General features: G+C 40.5%; 1 protein-coding gene across 1 annotated transcript; it reads left to right on the top strand.

The window, feature by feature from the left end:
- The first annotated feature begins 3,827 nt into the window (after window positions 1-3,827).
- HSD11B1 (hydroxysteroid 11-beta dehydrogenase 1) lies at window positions 3,828-26,689 on the top strand. Its single transcript, XM_054563463.1, has 6 exons — window positions 3,828-4,043; window positions 4,792-4,922; window positions 5,941-6,052; window positions 6,184-6,369; window positions 24,718-24,861; window positions 26,258-26,689. The coding sequence occupies exons 1-6, from the start codon at window positions 3,956-3,958 to the stop codon at window positions 26,470-26,472; spliced, it is 876 nt and encodes a 291-aa protein (XP_054419438.1). The 5' UTR covers window positions 3,828-3,955; the 3' UTR covers window positions 26,473-26,689.
- The last annotated feature ends 252 nt before the right edge of the window (window positions 26,690-26,941 follow it).

The raw sequence follows: 26,941 nt of genomic DNA, 5'->3' as shown, positions 1-26,941 counted from the left end.
TCCTTCTCACATTCACCACCTCCTATTAGTCCTTCCAGGTCTGGCCCATCTCTCTGAGTCCCTTTCTCATCCAACACCTGTGTTCTTCTCACTTTGTTGCTTTTTCTTAAATATTTTTTTTTTGTTTATTGATTTGAGAGAGAGAGAGAGAGACATTGATTTTATTGTTCCACCTATTCATGCATTCACTTATATATGCTTCTTATATATGCCCTGACTGGGGATCGAACCCTCAACCTTGGTGTATCAGGATGACACTGTAACCCACATAACCTCCCAGCCAGGGCCCTTCTTGATTTTTCTTGGCCCCATTTTGCCATTTAGTCATCTAGGAATGAATGCCTGGCTGGCCTCTGACATGCGAGTAGGTTCCAGCTTAGGGGAACCTACTGTCTATGGATTTCTGAAATCTTCCAGGTCATGTACATGTTATTTCATGAAAAACCTTCTCTAAACTGTAGATGTTCAATGGATTGCAAATGAGGGGCAGCATGCAGAAGAGGTGTTGCTGGGTCATATGGTAGCTCTACTCTTTTTTTTTAATCCTCATCTGAGGAAATTTTATTATTTATTTTAGAGAGAGACAAGGGAGCGAGAAAGAGAGAGAGAAGCATCAATCGGTTGCCTCCTGTACTCACCCCAACTGGGGATCAAACCCACAAGTTAGGTACATGCCCTAACTGGGAATTGAAACTACAGCTTTTTGGTGTATGGGACAACGCTCCAACCAACCCAGCCTCATGGCCAGAGAAGCAGCTCTACTCTTAATTTTCTGTGGAACCTCTATGCTGTTTTCCATAGTGAATGCATTAATCTACATTCCCACCAGGAGTGTGTGAGGTCCCCTTTTCTCCAATACTTGTTATTTCTTATCTTTTGATAATAACCATTCTAACAGATGGGTCCCAGAGAAGAAAGGGGTGGGGGAGGGAGCAGTGGGTAATGGGCATCAATATATGGTAATGGAAGGAAATTAGATTTCCAGTGGTGAGCACACAATAGAGTACACAGATATCAAATTATAATGGTGTACACCTGAATATTATGGTATTAACCAGTGTTACCCCAATAAATTTGATTTTTAAAAATGGAATGTAGCACAGAGAAGTGGAACTTTCCTTGATTGGGGAAATTCAACTTGAAAGAAGTGGTAGGTGAAAGAGTTGTAGGAAAGAGTTGTAGGAAGAGTGGTAGGAAAGAGTTTATTCCTTTCAAATTTTTTTAAATTGGTTGAGAACCTCTAGAAGAGAACTAAGGATTGAGGTTGATCGGTTCTGACGAGAACACAGAACCCCAGCAATTTCCCTGCTTTGTAAATCAGGCTCCAGAAAGACAGCCATCCTCTTGTTGCTGTAGAACCTCAGAAACACTAAAACAGCGAAGGTTTGCTGCGTGCCCATTTTGGAGCAAGGCCAGAGAGAGATGGAGAGATACAAAGATGAAAAAGATGTAGTCCATGTCCTCCAGGAGCCTGCAAGCAAATGAAACAACCAGACATGTAAATATGGACACACAAAGAAAAGATCAGTGTTTATTACATAATATAGTCAAAATGTGGTACTCCTGGGTCTCCGAGGCCATCTTGGAGGCTTGAAAGGTCAAAACTATTTTCATAATCATACCAAGATATTATTTGACTTTTTCCCCTGTTATTATTTCTTGAATTTTTCAGAGGCTACAAGGATGTGGGATAATACAAAGCAAACTACATGTATGCTTATGTATTCTTGAGTTTAAAAAAATTCTGTCTTAATTTCTAATATATCATATCAATTGCTAAACCCACATATGCACAGTTCTTTGAGATCCTCAATAATTTTCAAGTTTGTAAAGGAATCCTGAGACTAAAAATTTTGAGAACTGCTAAGACAATATACCATTACACAGTGCCCTCTTTTCTCATTAATGCATTTTATTGACTAAAAATTATTTCATCTAATTGCATAAATATTACTTTATTAGGTGCTTTCTCTATATTCTTATTTTCTAGCAGGATAGCTATTAGGTCATCAAATTGTTAATCTGTGTGTGTGTGTTTTAATGTCTGTGTTTAAATGTCTTTGGAGGCAGCACAGTGTTGAACTTTACTTTTTAATTCAGTCAACAATGAACAATAGGTGATGCATTTGTTTTACATTCTGCCACTCTGCTGTTTATCTTACTCATTGCTATTTTTTATTCCTTTAAGTTATGCTTTCTGTAGTGCATTTTAAAATGTTTTCTTTTTTGTCAGACAATAATCTTCCCTAGTTTGTCCGTCTTTCTATCATTTCAGTATTGTCATATTCTCAAGAAATTTTTTTGTTTCCTATAATTGTACTATTGACAGTTTAATGTTCAGAAAATAAAATTTAAATTACCATCCCTCTAGAGTTGAAAATGGAGTCTATTCTGTCATATACTTTGGTAGCATAAAGTCATTTATAAAATTATGCACATATCTCTTTCCTGCAGTTCTAACAGTACGTAATATAATTTCCACTTAACTTTTCTTTATTTTTTTCTATTTTTTCCTCCATGGACTTTGAGCTCTATCAAGCCTTCAACTGTTCTCAAATCTCCATTGTTTTCTGGAAGTAAACATCACAGCTATGGGCCTGTGTTGACAAATTGTTTCCTCTCCTCTGAGTCTTAAATTATTTTCCCTTACTCTGAAGTGAAAATTCAGTGAGTGTTTCCAGATTCTGTACTTGGGGTCATAGCTCCATTTGTCTTAATTTTGTGTGAATCCCCAGGCTCCTACCTTCAACCCATATGCCTCCTGCAACATTTGGTGCCCATCCTTATCATCACATTTAAATGGTCTTCTCAGCTTTATTGGTAACTGGCAGAAGTTTGAATTTGTTTAGTGATGGGGTAAATTTTATTGTTTCATTAGTTGGTTTTAAGTTGAAAAACTTAATAATATATTTTAAATTTGTTCTTGAAGGATTGCCCCTTAATTAATTCTTACCACAGACATACCAAGGTGGTTATTTCTATATTTCCATGATAAATTCTAAATTACTAGGGGTTTCTCCTCTATGGTCCTTTTATCATTACCAGATAAATTTTTAGGTGGATGTGGGCTTTTCAGCCCAGTTTTGCTTCAACGGTGCTAGTTGCTTTTTCTCCTGCACCAGATGTCCTCTTCTAGCAACTTCTACATGATTCTTGTTCCTCTATAGCATTTACAAGACCCAGGTTAATAGCTTAGTGCCGTTTTTTCCCCTTGGCACTCATTATTTCTTCTTTATTTGCTATTAAAATCATAAGTGTACATTCCATTGCACTTCCTGGAAGAGTCTTGAATTGGCCTTGCGTTTCTTGCCACCTAGGTTCAGCTGGCTTGCATTCCTCTTTGATGTTGTAATACATGTTTGTTGAACTTGAGTGTGGGGCTTATAAGGCTTGTTTTCTTTTTATTTCCCAAGAAGTACACATATTTTCTTAAGGCTATTTTTGTGTTTTGTGCTATTATTTTTAATTGTTTCTGTCTAAGAGGTGGGGCTGAGAGCAAGATTTGGCTTGAACTTGGCTGTCTTTGCTATTACGCACATTTCCCCAGAAGCTCCACACACACTTTCTCTGTGTCTTTGACATACACTTTTGTAAGGCTATTGATTTCTGGTATGAGTGGTGTTAAGAGGAAGATGAGCTCAGGGTAGTGATGCATGGGAATCTAGTCCTAAACAGTCATGAGCTTGGCCACCTATAAGTCTCTTCTCACTCAGTGAAATAGAATAATCATCTTACATTGTGAAATCTCTTACTAAGGCTGCCAGGACAAATGAGATCTCACTTATAACCAATCGCTGCTCTTACAGGGAAACTGGATAGCACTGCCTGATATTATTCCACCCTCTTGTGCCTGGTGTCACAACTCAGAGGCTGCTGTCTGCCTAGGAAGTTCTAGAAAGTTGTGTAGACCTTCTCTGTCTGTCCTACAGGACCCCTTGTTCCAGATCCTTGTCTGATGGCTTTTGTGAAAAACTATCTCCTCCCCATTCTGGGGATCTTCTTGGCCTACTACTATTATTCTGCAAATGAGGGATTCAGACCAGGTAAGTGCCTCTTTTGTGTCAAATCTGGAGGAATAGATTTTTAGCCCAAAAAACAGGGTTGGCTGGGGAGCCTAAGGATCATGATGATTTCTTGATCTCCAAAGTTGCTGAACAATAAGGGACCCTGAGATGGGAGAGTATTTCTGTGTCCTCCAGACACAGGCTATGAGTAGAAGGAGTATGGGGAAGGGTGACCATGTAGTCAAGAGAGTGCCAAATAGTCCATGTTGTACTTGGCACTCTTAATGGAAAAGCAAGTTCAGATCCCCTACAAAAATGAGAGTAATGCCAAAATTCACAACTTAGCAAAATATTTGGGCTCTGTGGACAGACTAATAGCGGGAGGCAAGAAAGTAGTCTGGAGCTGATGACTAAATAGATGTCAGGAAAAATCCCTGCTGAGCACATATTTTGATGACTTTTTGCATTTTAGTTCAACCCAGCAAGACTGGCTGAATCCAGAAAAATCTGGAACTCTAGTGTTCTAGCTGAAACTTCTGTTCCTGGAGGCTTTTTTTAAGCGAAGATAGTAGGAAGGCTTGGTTTTGAGAAACTAAGCCAAACCCCCATTTCAGAGCATATTTATAAAAGACTTGAACTTTCCTTCACTGGTTTATGCAATTTGAGATAAGCTGATCTGGACTCCTAACATTTAGACATTGCAATGAGGCTGCCCACACCTAGCACAGAAGGAGGCACATTGCCACCATGTTGGGTATGCTCCTCACTTCATTTTGGGTTTTCCCAGAGATGCTCCAAGGAAAGAAAGTGATTGTCACAGGGGCCAGCAAGGGGATTGGAAAAGAGATAGCCTATCATCTGGCGAAGATGGGAGCCCATGTGATGGTGACAGCAAGGTCAGAAGAAGCTCTAAAGAAGGTGAGCACTCTGTGCCCACAAACACATATACTCACATGCTCAGATATATTCTTATATATACTTATGCATACATGCCGACACACAGAGGCCGGCACATCCATACACAGATGCATACACACACATAAACACACATGCGTGCGCATACACACACATGGGTTCATGCACCCAGACACCCACAATATTATGAAAATATGCATTTCAGTGTTCATTTTCATGCACACATGAATATAAACAAAGTCCTTGGGCTACATATACTCATAGACATGCCTATGCATACCCATTTACACACAAAGTCACAGATATGTAGTTATGTGGTCAGATACCTAAATTCCAGTACCTACTCATTAATTCATATTCTTGTACCCATGCAAACTCTCAGACACATGCCCTCTCCTATGCTCAGACTCACAAACCCAAGGATATATGCAACATTAAGAAACCTAGGGCTACCCACATAGAAACTAGCATTGTTCAGAAACATCTCTTCACAGAAGCTCATAAACACAAATCATGGACTTGAACACCAGCACAGTGATAATTCATCTGTTCACACCCTACTTGAAATACTTCCAAAAAGTACCACCTACAGAGGACAAAGATTGTGTCAGCAATCTGCATTTAGCAGCGCACACACACATATACGTTCACTAAATTTACACTCATACACACAAACCTGCTACCATTTCTTATCAAGACAGAGCTGTGAGCAACTTCTCATCTAAATCCCCTTTAGCCCTGGCTGGTGTGGCTCAGTGGATTGAGCTCTGACCTGTGAACCAAAAGGTTGCTGGATCGATTCCCAGTCAGGGCACATGTCTGGGTTGAGGGTCAGGGGACATGTGAGAGGCAACCAATTGCACACCAATGTTTCTCTCCTCTGTCTCCCTCCCTCCCCACTCTCTAAAAAGAATAAATAACATCTTTTAAAAAGAAATAAAGAAATATATCCCCTTACTTCAGAGACTGCTCCCAAGGGTCCACAGCTAATACTGACACCAATGTCACTGTGTCCCTGCAGACAGTATCTGACTGCCTGGAGTATGGGGCAGCCTCAGCATACTACATTGCTGGCACCATGGAGAACATGACCTTCGCAGAGCAATTTGTTGCGAAAGCTGAAAAGATCATGGGTGAGGCTGTTTCTCCTCTCCCCTCTTCTGGACTTGCTCTCTGGGACTTTGCTCAGGGAACTTTGGGAAGGGGGGAAGAAGGAAAGGTATGAACCCCAGATGGTTTCTCTCAACACGGTCATTTCTTGCAGGAGGACTAGACATGCTCATTCTCAACCACGTCATCGAAACTTCATTGAAACTATTTACTGATGATATCCATTTTGTGCGCAAAAGTATGGAGGTGAACTACCTCAGTTATGTGGTCCTGAGTGTGGCTGCTTTTCCCATGCTGAAGAAGAGCAACGGAAGCATTGTCGTTGTCTCCTCGATGGCTGGTAAGTGGGGCGAGGACCGGGGTGGGAGGAGAGGAGCAGAAGTGCCAGAGATGATGTTGGGGGTTCTCTAGGAAACATGAATTTTTTATCAGTTTTCATGCAGAGAAGTAACACAACATAAACTGGAAGTGGAAATGCTTAAGCAAAAGTTGGCTAACAGTTTGCCCATATGTGTGGACAGGCAGGTATATGAATAAGAGACTTGGACATGCAAACTCAGTGAGGATCATGCATGCTGAGGAAGGGAGATGCTGCTGAGAACAAGGCGGGTGATAGAAGGTAGATGGGCTACAAAATGCCTGGAAGGGAAGGAAAAAGAGTAGCAGTTCAGAGTGTCTGCCAGAAGCCTGGTGTCTTGTCATCTACAAATGGAAGTCTAATGGGACATCGAGAAACTGCTAGAGATACAGCCTGACCTGATACTAAGGGAGAAACCTGATCACAATGGATAGAAAGGATTTTGCTTCCTTCATGACCAAGAGCTGTAGGTAGGTGCAGTTAGTTGATACAAAGGCAGAACTGAAAAGTAAAATACTTCAACAACATACAGTTGCCTAATCATTGGGTTAAGCTATGGCAAAATAAAATTTTTAAAAACCCACCATATTCTTAACAGACCTGTATAAATTGGGGTTTACTCCAAAATCTGAATTTGCTACACTAAAAGACCAATTTCAACAATGAACTGGGTAAGGAGAGAGTGTGTAGAGAAGAATATTCATGAGGAGAACTTTGTGTGATTGAGAAAAGTCCCTGATGTTTTGGATGGTGGCCTCATCAGAAGTTATCACTGGTAAAAAGCCAGAGTATTTCCAACTTGGGAGATCTGTGGGCTCATTTTATCTTAGGTCTAAGAGAAAAGCTCCACAAATATTTGTTGATCAGTCTATTTCATTCCTGGTAGTGTAAAAACAAATAACCTAAAGCACTTTGTAAGTTCATAAGTACTTCACACAAGTTAGTTATTCCTGAAACTAAAAACATGTTGTAAAGAGTTCTGCTTCCCGGACAGGAAAGGCCTGCATAATGGTGGGATAGATAAGAGGGCCGTGTGTCTGCACTGCCTGCCAAATGGAGTAATTGATATGCATCCTTATGCTCCCCAAGCAACACAGACTCCCCACCCCTCCCCAGACACAGCCTTTCTGTAGACTGAAAGGAAAGGAGAACTTCCAGATGCATATTGAATGGGAAAGATGCTAGACACCACCCCAATTCACCCTAGGGCACTGGCCAAAAACTTCATATCAATCGTGGTGTAGGTGGCTTTAAGGACTTTAGTTGATTGAGTAATACATTTACTCTAGGCAAAGGTATGCATCATCTTTGGCTGGAGAATTTAACATTCTATATATAACATATACAAAGTGTGACTGTTCTCAAAAGGAACAAGGATTACTGTAGAAGTCCAAGGGCATAATGACATTTTGATAACCTTTGTTTTCACATATTTTCTGCACTCCCTAATGTCACTTTGTAATTTCTGTGAACCTTAGGAGATGGAAATCTAGTCAGATTACTATCTTTCAAGTCTATTGTTTGTACAGCCAAAATACTTCAGCCTGCTTGGTCTGAAGCACATCTGTGAACTTCCAAAGTACAGATAACTTTGCTTTCTCCTACTAAATGAAGAATTTCTCTGTTCTATTCCATATTCTTTCATTAATTCTTCTTCATTAAAATCTGAATTCCACAAACATGGAATGCTAAACCTCAAATTGAGGTCAGCCAAAGAGTATTGGAATGGATTTTGAATCATTCTTCTGAGATTGCATTAAGTTGTTTATTGAATTACAGCGATAAGCAATAGTGTTTGTCACCAATGCATTTCTAGGCATTGCATTACATACATGGAAATCCTATACTTCTAATGTTTTTTAAAGCCTCAGCTACTTCTTTAGCATCAACAGAGACAGTATTGCTGCTCCTAGCAACTTCCTTATAGTCTACATCCATCCACCATTCAAAACTACTTTTGTTACTTACTGATCAAGTTTCTACGTATATACAACATTGATTAGTTCCCCCTTCCTTCCCCCACATGCATGTTTAGATACCACTTGAGCTACTATAACCAAAATCAAATTTTAAATGGCTTAAACAAATCAAAATTTATATTTCTCTCATGGAACAGCCTTGAGTAAGCAGTCCCAGGATGGTAGTTCTGTCCCAGGATGTTGTCTAGGAACCTTAGTATCACAGAACCACAATCTCTGAGGCCTCCTTCACCTATATGTCAAGATGGCTTATTATCATGTTGGAATTCCAGCTGGAGAAAATGGAGAAAGAAGGACATATACAACTTGAAAGGTGTACATTTCTCTTCTGCCACGGCTGGCTGCATTTGTGCTCTTTATTCAAAATGGACTTGTGTCCAACCGAAAATCAGGGGTTCTGGTTCTATAAAAGACACTGGAGTTGATAAACAACTAATAGTCCCCCAAATCATGCATGGGAAGATACATGTAAAACTGGAAGACAGTGGGTTCCCTAGCCCACAGCACCAGAGCCAGGAATAGGCAACCACATAACACCTGGCTGTGAAAATCTGCAGGGATTCTGTCTGCCAGAAAGAGACAGGGTCTGCTAGAGACACAGGTGCTCACTTAAAGGGCCAGTGCACAAAATCTCAGCTGAAGTCACTCACCCTTGGCTCCGGTGGAGGGAGGGCAGAGTGGACTAGAGTTGCGTGAGGAGAGACTGCAGTTTGTGGCTCTGGGGACAGAGCAGAAGGGACAGCCACCAAGATACATGTACTGAGTTATTCCTCCATACACCAGGCACCATCTTACTTGGCTGGAGCACTGCTCTCCACATAGCATCAGCCTGGGAGAAAGCAATAGCTCCACCCTCTGAACTCCTTGTGGCCCCACCTTGCAGAGCTGGTGCACTGCCGAGGAGTCAGCTGCGTGGACCAGAGTGTGGGTGTCTGAGCAGACTCAGGGGGTGTCAGTGATGGAGTTGTGTGTCTTTGGGGTGGGGGCTATTCCCCCCATTTTTCTGTGAAACTGACTGGTGCCTCACCTCTAGCCCCACCCTCTAGCCTCCCAGGAGCCCCATCCTCCTGACACCTGCTGGCCCCACCCTGCCAAGATTTGGGCAGAATTCAGGACAAGACTGAGTTTTGTGGCTCCAGAGCAGTGGGGATTCAGGGGAGGCAGCACCCCCCACAACCTACCTCTGAGCCTGATGGACACCTCTCCCAACTGCCAGCAGCCCCACCTTGCTGAGATCAGACTCCCAGCAAAATCTAGGATAGTCCGAGTTGTATAACTGTAGGACTGGGGAAATTTTTCCCTCACACACCAAACTGGAGCAGAGTCCCCCTTCATATGGCCAAATCTTGGTATGCCTGGGCCTAATAAATTCTGCTGGCTTCACCCTGATGACTCACTGAGACCCCACCCCACCACAAAAGTGTGTGAGCACCCAGGGGTTGCAACTAGAGTTGGCATATACCCTAGGACATTTGCTGAGTGTCCTCAGATCAAGCACTGGCACTGAGTTTGAACCTGTATTGATTTGGTGAACACCACTTTCCCCTACCTGGTGACTCACTGAGAACCTACTTCATGCAACTCAAGCACCACCTGAGGCACTTTCACTGAATGAGCCTAATAAGGCAGATGACATGTGGAATAAGGCAGAGGCAGATCTTGGGGTGCCTTAGGACTTTTGCTGAACTGCTTTGTGCCCAGTGCTAGTAAAAGCTGGCCTTTGTGCACAGCTTGGTCCTTCCCATGCACACTCAGGCACCCACAAACTGTGGATCACTTGTAGTTCCAAACAGGTTGCCCAGAGCCACTCACAGTCATGTTTGACATTTGGCCTGAACCAGAGTCCCTCCCAAGAGGCCCCAGAACCAACACATGCAGTTACCAGCTTCAGACAACATTAGAGAAGGATCCAAGTAACTTTGGCAAGTGGCATATCCAAAGGGAGATCTCAGAAGGCACCAGGCCCTGCAGAAGCAAATTCCACTTCCTATGGTCAGCCACCTGGACAGGAGCTCGTACACTGATGTATGTAAGTCAGTCCTCACAGTCAGCTGGCCCGAGAGTCAACCCCATGCATGAACAGGCCAATAGAAATCAAGACTCGATTACAACAGGAGGGCCCACACAAGGAATATTCCTGGAGCACCCAGCTCAGGTGATCGTGAAGACCGTACCACTGAGTCCCACGAAGCCATCCTACCAAGACTGAAAGTCATAGCAGATCTACCTAGTACATAGAAACAAACACAATGAGACAACCAAAATGAGGAAACAAAAAAAAAATGCTCCAAATGAAAAGAGAAATCTCCAGAAAGAGCTAAATGAAATGAAGGAAAGCAGTTTATCAGATACAGAGTTCAAAAAAAAATGGTTATAAGGATACTCAAGGAACTTAGTGAGAACTTCAACAAAGAGATAGTAAGTATAAAAAAAAAACATAGAAACCATAAAAAAGCCGTCAGAAATGAAGAATACAGTATCTGAAATAAAGAACACAACAGAAGGAATAAACAGTAGGTTGGATGAAGAAAAGGACCAAATCAGCAATTTGGAAGACAAGATAGCAGAAAACAATCAGAGCAGCAAAAAGAAAAAAAGAATTTTAAAAAATGAAGACAGTTTAACAAACCTTTGGGACAATGTGAAGTATAACAACATATGCATCATAAGGGTACTAGAAGAACAGAAAGAGCGATAAATTGAAAAACTACTTGAAGAAATAATGACTGAAAACTTTCCTAACCTGGTGAAAGAATAAGACACAAAAGTCCAGGAAGTACAGAGAATTCCAATAAAGATGAATGCAAAGAGGCCCACACCAAGACACATCATATCACATTTTGTTGTGTATAATGCATACTAATGATTTAGTGCATGTTATACACTATTATGGGGTGTTATTATTGATTATTATACCCATAGTATGTAATCATTATAACCATGGATGTATAACCATGGAATGGATGTATAATGTACATCCTTAATTTTCCCTAAAAAATGTGGGCAAAAAAGTGTGCATTATATATGGCAAAATATGGTAATTAAAATGGCAAAGTTTATGCCCTGGGGGGGTGAATCAGTTGGTTGGAGCGTCATCCTATACACCAAAAAGATGTGGGTTCTATTCCAAGTCAGGACACATACCTAGGTTTCAGGGGGGTTTTTTGTTTGTTTTTGGTTTTTTTTTTAATTTATTTACTTTTTAAATACATTTGTCTCTGCCTCCCCCCCACCTCTTTCCCTTGCCCCCTCCCACCTTCCCTCCCTCAGCTCTTCCCCTTTGGTTTTGTCCATGAGTCCTTGATATATGTTCCTTGACTTTCCCCTTCCCTTCCCTTTCCCTGCCCCCTCCTTCCCTCTTGTCTCTGTTGATTTCTTTTCCTTTCAGTGTTGCTGGTCATATTTTCCTTGCATCTTTGCATTGTTGGTTAGGTTCCGCTTATAGGTGAGATCATATGGTATTTGTCTTTCGCCCCCTGGCTTATTTCGCTTAGCATGATGCTCTCCAGTTCCATCCATGCTGTCGCAAAGTTTAGTACTTCTTTTTTCTTTCTGCTGCGTAGTATTCCATTGTGTATATGTACCATAATTTTTTGATCCAATCATCTACTAATGGGCATTTAGGTTGCTTCCAAGACTTGGCTATTGTAAATTGTGCTGCTATGAACATTGGGGTGCATAGGTTCTTTTGTATTGGCGTTTTGGTGTTCTCAGGGTATAGTCCCAGCAGGGGAATCGCTGGATCAAAAGGCAGTTCCATTTTCAGCTTTCTGAGGAAATTCCACACTGCTTTCCATAGTGGCTGCACCAGTCTGCATTCCCACCAACAGTGGACTAGGGTTCCCTTTTCTCCACAGCCTCGCCAGCACCTGTTGTTTGTGGATCTGTTTATGATGGCCATTCTGACCGCTGTGAGTTGGTACCTCATGGTGGTTTTGATCTGCATTTCTCTGATGGCTAGTGATGCAGAGCATCCTTTCAAATGCCTCTGGGCCCTCTGTATCTCCTCCTTAGAAAAGCATCTGCCCAGATCCTTTGCCCTTTTTTTGATTGGATCGTTTGTAGGTTTCAGGTTTGATCCCCGGTTGGGACACGTACAAGTGACAACAAATTGAAGTTTCTCTCTCACATCAATGCTTCTCTCTCTTTCTCTCTCTCTCTCCCCACCCCCACCTAAAATCAATAAACATGTCCTTGGGTGAAGATTAAAAAATTAAAATGGCAAAGGTTAAAGACAAAGAGAGAATCTTAAAAGTAACAAGAGAAAGACAGTTAGTTATCTACAAGGATGCTCCCATAAGACTGTCAGCTGATCTCAACAGAAATATTTCAGGCCAGAAGGGATTGGCATGAAATATTCAAAATGATGACAGGCAAGAAACTACAAGATTAGTTTACCCTGCAAGGCTATCATTCAAATTTAAAGGAGAAATAAAGAGCTCCCCAGACAAGAAAAAGTTAAAGGAGTTTGTAACCACCAAACCAGTATTACAATAAATGTTAAAGGGTCTTTTTGAAGGAGGAGGAGTAAAAGGCAAAGGCAGGGGAGAGGGAGGGGAGGAGGGAGAATAAAAAGGAAGAGAAATGAAGGAACATAGTTAAAAGACTAAAATGGCAATAAATACATGCTTATCAATAATCGCTTTAAGTGTAAATGGATTAAATGCTCCAAACACATAGGATAGGTGAACAGATAAGAAAACAAGACCTATATGAATTCCGTCTCCAAGAGACCACCTCAGAAGAAAAGATACACACAAAATAAAAGGGATAGAAAAAGATATTTTATGCAAATGGGAAGGAAAAAAAAGCTGGGATAACACTACTTATATGTAACAAAATAGGCTTTAAAACCAAGGCTATAGTAAATGACAAAGGACACTACATTATGATAAAGGGAACAATCCAACAAGAGGCTATAACCCTAGTAAACATTTATGCACCCAACATAAAAGCATCTAAACATGCGAAGCAAATCTTAATGGACATAAAGGGAAAGATCAACAGAAATACAGTCATAGTCAGGGATTTTATTACCCCATTGACTCCAATGGACACCAAAAAGATGTGGGTTCTATTCCAAGTCAGGACACATACCGAGGTTTCAGGTTTGATCCCCGGTTGGGGATCTTCAATGGACAGATCTTCCAGACAGAAAATTAACAAGGAGACAGAGGCCTTAAAGGGTTTAATTGATATTTTCAGAAGGGTTTAATTGATATTTTCAGAGTATTTCATCCAAAAGCAACAGATTATACATACTTTTCAAGTGCACATGGAACATTTTCTAGGATAGACCACATGTTAGGACACAAAACAAGTCTCATTAAATTTAAGAATATTGAAATCCTATCAAGTACCTTCTCTGACCACAATGCCATGAAATTAGAAATCAATCACAAGAAGAAAACTGAAAAATACACAAAGACATGGAAACTAAATAATATGTTACTAAACAATGAATGGGTCAGTAATGAGCTCAAGGAAGAAATCAAAAATACTTTGAAACAAATGAAATTAGAACACAACAAGCCAAAATCTGTGGGACACTGGGAAAGCAGTCCTAGAGGGAAATTCATAGAATTACAGGCCTATCTCAAGAAACAAGAAAAAGCTCAAATAACCAATCTGACTTTACACTTAAAGGAACTGAAAAAGGACAACAAACAAATCCCAAAGTGAGAAGGAAGGAAGCAATAAAGATCAGAATAGAAATAAAAGCAATAGAGTCTAAAAAAAAAAATACAAAAGATTGATGAATCCAAGAGTCGATTCTTTGAAAAGATAAACAGATTGAAAACCTTTATCAGACTCATCAAGAAAAGAGAAGGAAGACCCAAATAAATAAAATCAGGAATGAAAGAGGAGAAATAACAACTGCCACCACAGAAATACAAAGGATTATAAGAAAACATTAAAAACAACTATATGCCAAAAACTGGACACCCCGGATGAAATGGAAAAATTCCTAGAAACATACAACCTTCCAAAGCTAAATCAGGAAGACTCAGAAAACCTGAATAGACAGATTACACCTAGTGAAATTGAAGCAGTAATCAAAAAACTCCAAACAAACAAAAATCCTGGATTGGATGGATTCACGTGTGAATTTTACCAAACATTCTGAAAAGAACTAATGCCTCACCTTCTCAAACTACCTCAAAAAATTAAAGAGGAAGGAAGACTCCCAAGCTCATTTTACAAGGCCAGCATAATTCCAAAATCAGATAAAACCATTACAAAAAAGAAAATTGTGGGATAACCGTAGTGAACATAGATGCTAAGATCCTCAACAGAATATTAGCAAACCATATACAACAATACAGCAAAAAGATCGTACACCATGATCAACTGGGATTCATTCCAGAAATGCAAGGTTGGTACAACCTTCACAAATCAATAAATGTGATACACCACAGTAAGAAAAAAATGAAGGATAAAAACCACATGATCATATCAATAGATGCAGAAAAAGCATTTGATAAAATCCAGCACTCATTTATGATAAAAAACTTTCAGCAAAGTGGGAATAGAGGGAACAGACCTAAACATAATATAGTCCATATATGACTAATCCAGTACCAGCATCATACTCAACAGGCAAAAACTACAAGCAGTCCTCTTCAGATCAGGAACAAGACAGGGATGTTTGCTTTCACTTCTGTTTATTCAACATAGAACTGGAAGTCCTATCCACAGCAATCAGACAAGAAGAAGAAATAAAAGGCATCCAAAATGGCAAGGAAGAAATAAAGCGGTATTTATTTGCAGATGACATGATACTGTATATAAAAAACCCTAAAGATTCCACCAAGAAAGTGCTAGAACCGATAAATAAATTCAGCAAAGTAGAAAGATATAAAATTAATATCCAGAAATCAGTTGCATTTTTATATGCCAATAATGAACTATCAGAAAGGGAAATTAAGAAAACGATCCCATTCATAATTGCTTCAAAAAGAATAAAATACTAAGGAATAAACCTAACCAAGGATGTAAAAGACCTGTTCTCAGAAAATTATAAGACACTGGAGAAAGAAATTGAAGACGATACAAATAAGCAGAAGCACATACCGTGTTCATAGATAGGAAAAATTAGCATCGTTAAAATGTCAATACTATCCAAAGCAATCTATAGATTAAATATAATTCCTATCAAGATACCAATGACATATTTCACAGAACTAGAACAAATATTTCAAAAATTTATATGGAACTACAAAAGGTTCCACATAGCAACAGCAATCTTGAGAAAGAAGTACGAAGTTGGAGTAATCATGCTACCTGAAGACAAACTACTACAAGGTCATAGTAATCAAAACAGCATGGTCCTAGTATAAAAACAGCCATATAGATCAATGGAAGAGAATAGAAAACCCAGAAATAAACCCATGCCTTTATGGTTAATTAATATTTGACAAAGGAGGCAAGAGCGTACAATGGAGTAAAGATAATCTATTCAATAAATGATGTTGGCAAATTAGACAGACACATGCAAAAAATGAAACTATACCACTTCCTTACATCATATACAAAATGAATTAAGGATATTTTAAACTCAAAACCATAAAAATCCTGAAAGAAAACATAGGCAGTAAAAACTCAGACATTTGTCATAGCAATACATTTTCAGATAGATCGCCTCAGGCAAGGAAAACAAAAGAATAAAATAAACAAATGGGACTACATCAAACTAAAAAGGTTTTGCACAGCAAAGGAAGCAATCGACAAAATTAAAAGACAGCCCACTGAATGGGGTCAATGATACATCTGATAAGGAGTTAATATACAAAATTTATAAAGGAATTAAAAATCTTAACACCAAAATAAATCCAATTGTAAAAAATGAGCAAAGGATCTGAATAGACACATCTCCAAAGAGGACATACAGATGGACAATAGACATATGAAAAGATGTTCAATGTCTTTAATCATCAGAGAGATGCAAATTAAAACTATAATGAGATATCACCTCACACCTGTCAGAATGGCCATCATCAATAAATCCACAAACTACAAGTGCTGGCAAGGATGCAGAAAAGGGAACCCTCATGCACTCTGGGTGGGAATGCAAACTGGCACAGCCACTGTGGAAAGCAGTGTGCAGTTACCTTTAAAAAGTAAAAATGGAACTGCCTTATGACCTAGTGATTACATTCTGGGAATATATCCCAAAAAGCCCAAAACTGTAATTTGAAAGAATATGCATACCCCTATATTCATTGAAGCATTTTTTACAATAACCAAGATTTGGAAGCAGCCCAAGTGCCCATCAGTAGATGAGTGGATAAAAAAGCTGTAGTACATTTACACAATGGAATACTACTATCCTGTAAAAAAAAAAGAAGAAGAAGAAGAAGAAGAAGTCTTAAAGGTTGTTGATTCAATTCCCAGTCAGGGCACATGGCTGGGTTGCAGGCCAGGTCCCCGGCTGGGGGCACACAAGAGGCAACCCATCGATGTTTCTCTCACACATCGATGTTTCTCTCCCTTCCTCTGTCCCTTTCCCTCTCTCTGTAAATAAATAAATTTTTAAAATCTTAAAAACATTTTTAAAAATACAGAACAGATACAAGCAAAAAAATGAAATTGGACCACTTTCTTACATTATATACAAACATAAACTCAAAATGGATTAAAGACTTAAATGTTAGACTTGAAACTATAAAACTCCTAGAAGAAAACAGGCTGTAAACTCTTTGACATTGCTTTTACCAATATCTTTTTGGGTAATATCTCTTCAAGCAAGAGAAACAAAAGAAAAAATAAACTACATCAAACTAAAAAGTTTTTGCACAGTGAAGGAAATCATACACAAAATGAAAAGACAACCTACTGAATGGGAGAAAATATTTGCAAGTGATACACCCAATAAGGGATTAACATTCAAAATATATAAGGAACTCATACAAATAAACACCAAAAAACAAACAATTCAATTTAAAAATTGGGCGAAGGACCTGAACAGATGTTTCTCCAGCAGACATGAAAATACGTTCAACATCATTACTCATCAGGGAAATGTATATTAAGACCACAGTGAGATACCATTTCACACCTGTCAGAATTGCTATCATCAAGACATCAACAAACAAGTCTTAGCAAGGATGCAGTATACTCAAAAGAAAAACCTTGTGTACTGCTGCCAGAGTTGCAGATTTATTCCGCCACTATGGAAAACAGTATGGAGATTCCTCAAAAAATTAAAAATAGACCTGCCACTGGATATAGCAATTTCATGCCTGGGTTTTTAAAAAAAATGTAATAATTCACGAAGATATGTGCACCCCTATGTTCATTGCAGCATTAGTAGTAACAGCCAGGATATGGAAGTAATCCGGATGTTCATCGATACATGAATGGCTAAAGAATATGTGATATATATGTAATGAAATATTATTCAGCAATAAGAAAGAATGAAATCTTGCCATTTGTGGCAAGATGGATCTAGAGAAAGGTGTGCTCAGTGAAATGAGCCAGACAGAGAAATTTACTGTATAATCTCACTTATATGTAAATTATTTTAAAAAGTAAATGAATAAATGAAACAGAACAGAAATAGACCCATAGATATAGAGAATAAGTTGATGATGGCCAGGCTGGGGGAGGGAGATGAGATTAATTAATTGATTAATTAATTTAATAGGCAGAGTTTGCAGTGATGTAGCCTTAACGAATGCTGACAGCCACTACACTGTGGGGAGAGACAAGGGAGGGTTCTCTCTCCTCCAGAGCTTTTAGAGAGCGTGCAGCCCTGCCAACACCTTGATTTCAGACTTTTGGTCCCTGGAACTGGGAGGAATTAAATTTCTGTTGTCTTAAGTCACCTAGCTTGTGGTAACTTATTATGGCAGGTCTAGGGAATTATATTACTTTCCTCATTTTGATGGCTATGTAGGAGATGTCTCTCTGTGCAGGAAACGCATGCCAACCTATTCAAAGTGACTGGGACATCGGGTCCAGCAATCACCTCAACTATAGTAATTACTCTCAAATAGTTCATGAAGGTGAGGGTGGGGTGTAATTATTTATACTATTCTTGCAATTCTTCTCTAAGTTTGAAATTATTTCAAAAAATTTTTTTTAAAAATCCCCATCCTAGTTGGTCTAGTGATTTGGAAGAGGTAAGAGTGGTTATTGTGGGGCTTTTTTCATGGATTTCTCAGAGATCTTTGTAGGAATCCTTTTTGGTATCAACAATGCTTCCTCTAGCTCATTCCTTTCAGCTTCATGGCACTGCTCAGCTCAGCCTTCTAAGCCTAGTCCACCCATCATCCCTGGGCAGGTGACCCTAGGCCAGCCCCCTTCACAGGATCCACATTTGGTCTCCGGGAAGCCTGCCATTCATGAACATATATGATCACATAAGGCGCTCAGTGTTGCTCTCAAGCTAGGGCAGTTCCAGCCTTTCCTCTTGCCAGTAGACTTCCTGTTGGGAGTCAAATAGCCATCCCCAAACTCCAGAGGACACCTATAAAAGTCTCCAAATAATCTTCTTGAAGCCCCACTTATGTGACTTGAGGGGAAAGGAATGCAAATGCCTCTGTTCACCCTTGGTTAAGTGGGCACACAGGACGCTGACCACTCTCCCTTCTCCAAGCACAACTATTTAGGCCAGATGTGGGTAAGTAGGTAAAGCTGGTAGAATAGGTTTGTGCCCACCCTTCATCATAGGGGTTCTTAAAAATCCATGCTTTTATTCTTGCTTTGGGAGATGTGCTGACGCTCTGAGACAATAGGAGCCACATTTCATGAGCCCCATATCTTCTCAAAAATGCTCTTGCCAAAGTCATCTTATAAAATTAAGTAACAGGCTTTATCTCATCTTCTGACGTACTTTGTGCTCTTTCAACAACATACACTCCTCCCTTTTCTCAGACAAAATATTTCCCTGGCTTTCCTCCAGCTGCTAAGACTATCCCTCCTCAGTTTTTTTCATCTCCCCAGTTTTATGGTTAGTTTCTTGGGATTCTTCCTTGCTAAGCTTTCTTCTCTTTTTGCTCAAAGTAGTCTCCCTGGGCAATTCATCCATTTCCACTTCCTCAATTACCCTTGGATTATGGGTTATCTCAAGAATTATAATGGACACCTCAGGTTCTTTAAAGCCTGAAGGAGAGAGATGGATTAATCTTCAAATCTGACTGAACCCAAACAACTAAAGGGTTTAGACCATGAGGGGTACAGCTGAGAAAAAACTTTAGGAGGAGCTGGAAAAAAAGGGGTGGGATCCAAGAAGAGTTCCCAGCCTCAAAGCCATCGAGGCACGTTGAGCCTCAAGTAGGGGCTCGCTTGGCAGAAGGTGTAGTGCATCTGCCTGGATCATTCTGCAAGTCTGAAAACACGTAAGAATGAGGCCTTTCTTTCTTTTTTTTTTTTTTAAGATTGTATTTACTTTTAGAGAGAGGAAGGGAGGGAGAAAGAGAAAGAGAGAAGAATCAATGTGTGGTTGCCTCTTGAGCACTCCCTACCAGGGAACTGGCCTGCAACCTGCAACCCAGGGAATCGAACCTGGGACCCTTTGGTTTGCAGTCCGGCACTCAATCCACTGAGCCACACTAGCCAGGGCAGAAATGAGGCCTTTCAATCCTGCACACTTTCTTCAGAGCTCTTGATTAAAGCAGTTTAAAGTCTGCCTTTGAAATGGAAATAATTCTGAAATCTCACCAAGGCAGTTGCGGGTAGATGGTGTAGGGTGGACTAATAAAAGCACTGAGGCCTGGCTTTTGCCCTTTCCGCTCAGCCAGCAAGCTCCAGCACACGGCTTCGTCTGCCAGCCTTCGGGCTCCTCCTGGTTCTACGGGGGCTAAATCGCAGCATTTCTGGAGAGAGCTCATTGCAGCCTCTCCCTTTTATCACCAAGTCTGCACTCTTACTTTTCAGACTCCCATGTCCCATATTTGGTTTCAAAAAACATGGTCACCAAAGCTCTGTTTCTTTGTTTCTAAAACTTCCCAGAAGAGACGTCTAGCTGCCATATGTATCTATCCTGCTGTGATAGCTGCATTCTCCCCATGTAAACCAAAACTTGACCTTGGGCAAAGCACTCAGGCTTCTAATCCCCTCACTCTCATGCCTGCTTCATGCATATTAGAGTGGTGTATTTATTTACTTAGTCATTTCAGAGTAAGAGCATGAGCTCTTCCTCTGGCATATTTTTTAACTGGTGGTGGAAAAAGTTGATCTTGTAGGATGCAATGAGAAAACAACTTGATTCTTTCTTCTGACCTATTCTATGGGTGAGCTCTACCCTGAACCTGGGCGTGATCTAGGGCAGATGGCAACACTCCAGGATAATCAAAGATCCCCCAGCTGCTTCCGGTCTCCAGAACAGTCTCATTTCAGAAATTAAAATGTCCAGCCATGTGTAATTTAACTAAAGTTTCTCCCATCATCAAGCTACTGTTTGCAGGAAACTTGTGGTAGGAAAAAGAGAAAGGTTCAGCCTTTCCTCCCCTCCCCTTTCTTCTCGTAACTCACCAGGCATCCTCTAGCCTCTCTGTATAACAGAAAGTGGAGACTACAGGGAAGAAGAGAGCACTGGGGCAGGAAAGGCCTTACTTGGCTAGCTCCCAGCTATTACAGCATTGTTCTCCTCTGGCCAAGGCAGATGTTCAAAACTCATGCTCTCTGGGCTGGGGGGCTGAGCACACTGACTCTGGCGCTGGGTGCTTTCATGGGTTCTGGGAGGCCCCTGCTGAAATACTGGTAGTTCTTCCTGCGATTTGGCCAGCAGTTGCTTCTGTTATTTCCCTCAGACCCTGGAAATAAAGGGGAATACACTTACCACTTCGGGCTGTCCTTTGGGGCAGGATTGGAAATGACTCCAGAGAAGAAGGGATGAGCTCTAGGACAAGGCCCATAGGGTGATGCGTCGATTGTGGGCTGGATTTCAGGCCCCCCACTGGGAGAGTTCCCTCATGCAGGACACTGTTTGCATTAGCTCTGCAGTGGTGCTGCCCATAATCAGAGCCTTGCGGGTTGGGTCAGACGTCAGTCCTTGGTGCATCTCAAACTCCAGGGGACAAGCTCCCCACGAGGGATTAACATGAGGGTAAGCTCCCACCCCTTCTTCTTCTTCTTGGAGGACCCCTAAGACACTGCTCATTTCCTCTCCATAACTCCCATCCTCTCTGGCCTCTTAGCCTCAGACCTTTTATTCCCTTGGAATGGTGGAGGGTCAACATATTGCAAACTCGTTTTTAGTTTTTGAGGGGGTGTGTGTGTGTGTGTGTTTTACTTCTTTGTGTTGCCAAATCTTATGTAAGGTCTCTTGTCTGGAACTTCTCTTCAGAATATGGAGTCTTTGGAAACCATTGGCAAAATGAACAGGGAACTCACTGTATGGGAGAACATATTTGCCATCAGTCAAGGGTTTAATCTCCACAATAAACAAAGAACTCATAGGACTCAACACCCAATCCAATTTTAAAAATATGCAAAGGACCTGAATAGACACTTCTCCAAGGAGGATATACAGATGGCACACAGAAATGAAAAAAATGCTCAACATTGCTAGCAAGCAGAGATGCAAATTAAAACCACAATGAGACATCGCCTCACACCCATCAGAATGGCCATCATCAATAAATCAGCAAACAAGGGCTGGTGAGGATGTGGAGAAAAGGTAACCTTAGTGCACAATTGGTGGGAATGCAGACTGGTGCAACCACTCTGGAACACAGTATGGAATTTCCTCAAAAAATTAAAAATGGAACTGCCATTTGACCCAGCAATTACTTTTCTGGGAATATATCCAAATAACTCTGAAACACCAATTCAAAAGAACCTATGCACCCCTATGTTCAAAGCAGTGATATTTACAACAGCCAATATTTGGAAACAGCCTAAGTGCCCATAAGTAGAAGAGTGGATACAAAAGTTTTTGGCACATTTACACAATGGACTACTCCACAGCAATAAAAAATAAGGAACTCTTACCCTTTGAGACAGCATGTACGGAACTGGAGACTGTCATGCTAAGTGAAGTAAGTCAGGCAATAGAAGACAAACACTCTATGATCTCAATTATAACTAGAACCTAAGGAACAAAATAGACTAATGAGCAACATAGAATCAGAAGCACAAGAACAAGGAACAGACTGACAGCTCTAAGATGTGAGTGAGGGAGGTTGGGACTGGTTGGAAGATGAAGGGATTAGACAAAGAACATGCATCACCCATGGACACGAACAATGGTGTGGGATTGACTGTGGGGAGGTGGGGCTGAAGGGAGGGCGGCAAAGAGGGAAAAACTGGGACAACCATAATATCATAAATGACACAAAAAAATTTTAAAGAATATGGAGTCTTTGGCCAATTACTGTGTTCTCAGCCTCTGAACCTCAGCTGAAAGCAGAGCAGGACAGGTCATATTTTAACACCCTGTTACATATTATTTATTCCATTTTAATCAAAGTCTCTTAACTCATGGAACCATTCTTAAAAAATAAAAATCGGAGGTTTTGCCCTTTTCAGCTTTCTAAAACTACTAAATATATTTTCCAGACCGTAGAATGCACAGGCTGCTGCATACAAACTAATTAACACTCTATGGAAAAATGTTTAAGAACAGTATGGTGAATAGAAAACAAACTTTAATGAAATGTACCAGGGTTGTTTGGAATAGCAAACCCAGGAGAGTCTTCTCTCTGCTTTTCTCTTTTTGTCTACTTTCTGATGTGTTCCAGTTTTCCTTCGTTGAGCCTAGACTTGTTCACAATCCTTTATCTACAATTCCAAAATCCAAAAAACTATGGGTAAAATAGTAAATAAATAAATAAAGCAAGCAAGCAAGCTCTGAAAACTAAGGATTTTTTCCATAATTAATGCCACATAATTAACTTAACTTGAACTTGGAGTAAGGTTACTTAAAGCCTTTATCTCAGTGTGAACTTACAAATACATTACTGGAGAAATAATGAAGTGTTTGCTTACAGGACGCCTCCCCAGAACCTACTGGCAGTGTTATGTATGGCTATATAAATATATGCCCAACACCACCTTCTAAAATCCAAAAATAATTCTGAATTCCATAACACAAATAGTCCCTAAAGGTTTCAGGTAAGGGCTTACAAGCCTAAACTCTTGCAAAGGAGAAAATATAATGAACTTCATCCTCAGGGTGGCAGTGAGGTAACTGCGGCAATTCCAGCCCCCATAGCCACACGCAAAAATGCTCAGCAGGAGAGAGACAGGATTGCTACTTCAATAACCTTTCCTGGAAGAACAAAATTCTTGCATATCATTGTCCAAATGGGCAACGTATTTATTCCTCTATCAGTTAGGGACAAGGAGAATGGGATTAAATAAATTATACAAGCCCACCCCTAGAGTTAGAGAGGGTAGCGTTTAATTTTGGCACAGGGTCTGCATGAAAGTGAGGAGGACTACCAATGAAGATTAGGTTCAACTCTCTGATGCAGAAAACCTAAAATGCCAGTAAATTAAATAAGGGATAACGTAAATCAAGTCTGGAGGTCGGCAGTTTAGGACTAGGATGGCAGCTTCATGGTCGCCCAGCTTCCCTCCTTCTCTCTCAATGCTCTGCCATTCTCAACAGACAGCTTCTACTTCATGGTCCAAGACTGTTCTGGAGCTGGAGCCATCATATCCACCTTCAGAGACCAAGAGGGAACAGGAGTGGGAAGGGAGAGATTGGCTTCTTCCTTTAAAGACATATCTCAGGAATCACGTGATACACTGCTGTGTACAACCCAAAGGACAGCACTTTGTCATTTGGCAACATCTGGCCCAAAGAAGCAGAAAAACAGGGGCTTTGTTTCAGATAACTATTATCCCAGCCACACATCAGGGGTTCTATGACTAAGGAAGAAGGGCAGGAAAATACATTGAGAGAATACTGGCAGCATCTGCAACAGGTAGAAATGTGCATTCAATTGGGGTTATGTTACAGAAGAAGGAAAGGGAACTAAATTCTGATTAGGCTACCAACAACATGTCCTGCAACTCTGCCTGGGTCTTTGAATCATCACTAGATGAGTCAGTATCACATACTCTGGTTGGACATCCTGTACCACACACCTATTTCAAGAACTTGCCTGTAGAGTCATTCCAAGCCAAAGCTCATAATTGAGGATGGAATTGAAGTGGTTCTCTAAAGAGATTTGTTTGTATTTTTAAGAGTTCTTTACATGTTAAGGATGGAGAAGAATAATTTTTTCTTTTATAAATTCAGTACAGCAAGATAATCTCTACAGGGCGTAGAGTAAAACTATAACTCAAACGGTAAAAGAACTCCACAGGAGTTGCAGAGCCTGCTACAAATAAAGGAAAGATCAGTTCTTCAGAGCTGAAAGGGATCATCTTATTAACTCATTTCTTTATTATTTAGGGAAAACAGCTTGTCCACTTATTACTCCCTATTCTGCAAGCAAGTTTGCTCTCGACGGGTTTTTCTCCTCCATCAGGAAGGAATACGCAATGACCAAGGTCAATGTGTCAGTCACTCTCTGTATCCTCGGCCTCATAAACACAGGTAAGGTCAAGATATTGGAATAAATGGCCTGCAAGTGGACTGCCTGCCTTACCATTGTGGGTAAGGAAGGTGCTTAACTCCCTGATTCATGTGTAATGATCTAAAAACCAGTGAGCACTAGCTCTCATTTAATGAAGTGCTGCTATCCCTAGTGAAGCCTCTGACTATTCTTTGACCCCCTTCTTTCCATTCTGACTGCCAAATACGCTGAGTGACACCATACTCATTACCTGATCCTATTCTGAGCACCTATATCCTCTTGGACTGCCAAAGACCATTACTGTTCTATACGAGACTTATCAAATACAAATTTGTTTTTCTTAATAATATCACCAGTAATAAGATATAACAGTATATAACCCTTTGAGATGATGCACTGAGAAAGACACAGCATTGCTTTCATCGTATTCTTGCCAAAAATGTATAACCTCACTCCTATGATCAGGGTACAATGGGCAAACCCATGAAAGATGAGGAAAGACTGAAGAACTGTCACAGATTAGAGGGAAAATAAGAATTTAATACTAAGTGAAATCCTGGATAAGATCCTAGAATATAAGAAGGATATTGGTGAAAAATTTGGATCGATAGTTTAGTTAATAATATTGTTCCAATTACATTGTACCTGTTCTTGATAATTGTGTAATGGTTATGTATGATATTACGATTAGGGACGGCATATAAGGGAAGCATATAATGGAATATTTTGTAAAATTTTCATAACTTCTCTGTAAGTCCAAGTGCAAGTTTATTCATATGATAAGGAAATTTTATTGAAAGAGTAATTGAGTGACTGGAGTAGCAGTTACAGAACGAGAGAGAGAGAAAGAGACACACAGTGAAATGAGAAAGGGATGGAGAAAGAGACAGAAGCTGTGCAAGAACATGGAAATTTGGAAGGAGAGAGAAGGTAACCCTCGCGTTTCCCTCTAAATGAAAGCTGTTAGCAATGTCAAGGGAGCAAAGGCCTGAATTCTTGTGCATCTCTTCCTTTCTCAAGTCAGTAAATCATTACCATACAGCACTCTGTCTTTGCCCACTGACACCTCCCATTAGCTACTGGGTCCTCATATGACCTCTCTCTGTCCTGCTCCCCCATATTACTCCTTCACTCCAACCAAAAACACCCAAGAGAGGAACGTGATTCAAATCTCTCAACTAATTAGCTCTAACTGCCCCCTGCAAATCTTCATCCAGGGAGACTAGGCCTGTATTAAGCCCCTCTTTGCCCAACAGGCCCTCAACATACCCCTGTATTTTCTATAGGGCTCATGGGCTTTGCAGAGCAAAGACTGGCAAAAAGCCCCTAATGCTTAAGTTATTGGTGTCAGCAGGCCTTTCGCCAAGTAGACTCCACTAGTCTGGGATAACCCCACTCTTCTCTGGCCACTTACAGATTCAGCCATGGAGGCAATTTCTGGGATACTCAACTTAGAAGCAGCTCCAAAAGAAGACTGTGCCCTGGAGATCATCAAAGCGGGCGCTCTGCGCCAAGAGGAGATGTATTATGACACATCCTGGTTGGTAAGGACCAGTCTCCTGCTGAACCACCTGGGCAGGAACTTCATGGAATCTCTCTCCCTAAGATATTATAATATAACAAATTTATAAACAACTAGGAACTCCCTTTGGGCTGGGCATGACAAGGGAGGTTGGGACTGTTCTGCCTGATATTCATCTAAGCTCCATCCATAATGGCATCTCCCCTGAGAAATAAATGTATCTACCCAGAGAGTTGGAAGTTATACCTCACATCTGATCATTTGAAAGAGTTCCTCTAACACTTGCACAATAAACACGTAATCATAATACATGTCATTGACCTGCAGTCATGTCTACAAGTTTTGTTTTGTTTGCTTAATCCCTTCACTTTTTTCAACCAGCCTGGCAACCCTCCTCCCCTCAGATGGCTGTCAGTCTGTTCTCTACCTATGGGTCTGTTTCTGTTTTGTTATTAGTTTGTTAGCTTATTATTAAATTTCACATATAAGTGAAATCATATGGTACTTGTCTTTCTCTGACTGGCTTATTTCACTTAGCGTAATGCCCCCCAGGTCCATCCATGCTGTCACAAAGACTA

Source organism: Pteronotus mesoamericanus, unplaced genomic scaffold, assembly GCF_021234165.1.
Source record: "Pteronotus mesoamericanus isolate MK-2021 breed Mesoamerican mustached bat unplaced genomic scaffold, CSHL_Meso_final scaffold_705, whole genome shotgun sequence".
Taxonomy (NCBI): Eukaryota; Metazoa; Chordata; class Mammalia; order Chiroptera; family Mormoopidae; genus Pteronotus; species Pteronotus mesoamericanus.
The sequence above is the reverse complement of the archived record's forward strand: the minus strand, read 5'-3'. Positions and strand labels throughout refer to the sequence as shown.

What these genes read in the sequence shown, in the direction of transcription:
- HSD11B1 (XM_054563463.1), top strand. Translation starts at nt 3,956, where the DNA reads ATGGCTTTTGTGAAAAACTATCTCCTCCCCATTCTGGGGATCTTCTTG. An exon ending in GAAAGCTGAAAAGATCATGG is followed by an intron (nt 6,053 to 6,183) that starts GTGAGGCTGTTT and finishes CATTTCTTGCAG; the next exon opens with GAGGACTAGACATGCTCATT. An exon ending in CGTTGTCTCCTCGATGGCTG is followed by an intron (nt 6,370 to 24,717) that starts GTAAGTGGGGCG and finishes TTTATTATTTAG; the next exon opens with GGAAAACAGCTTGTCCACTT.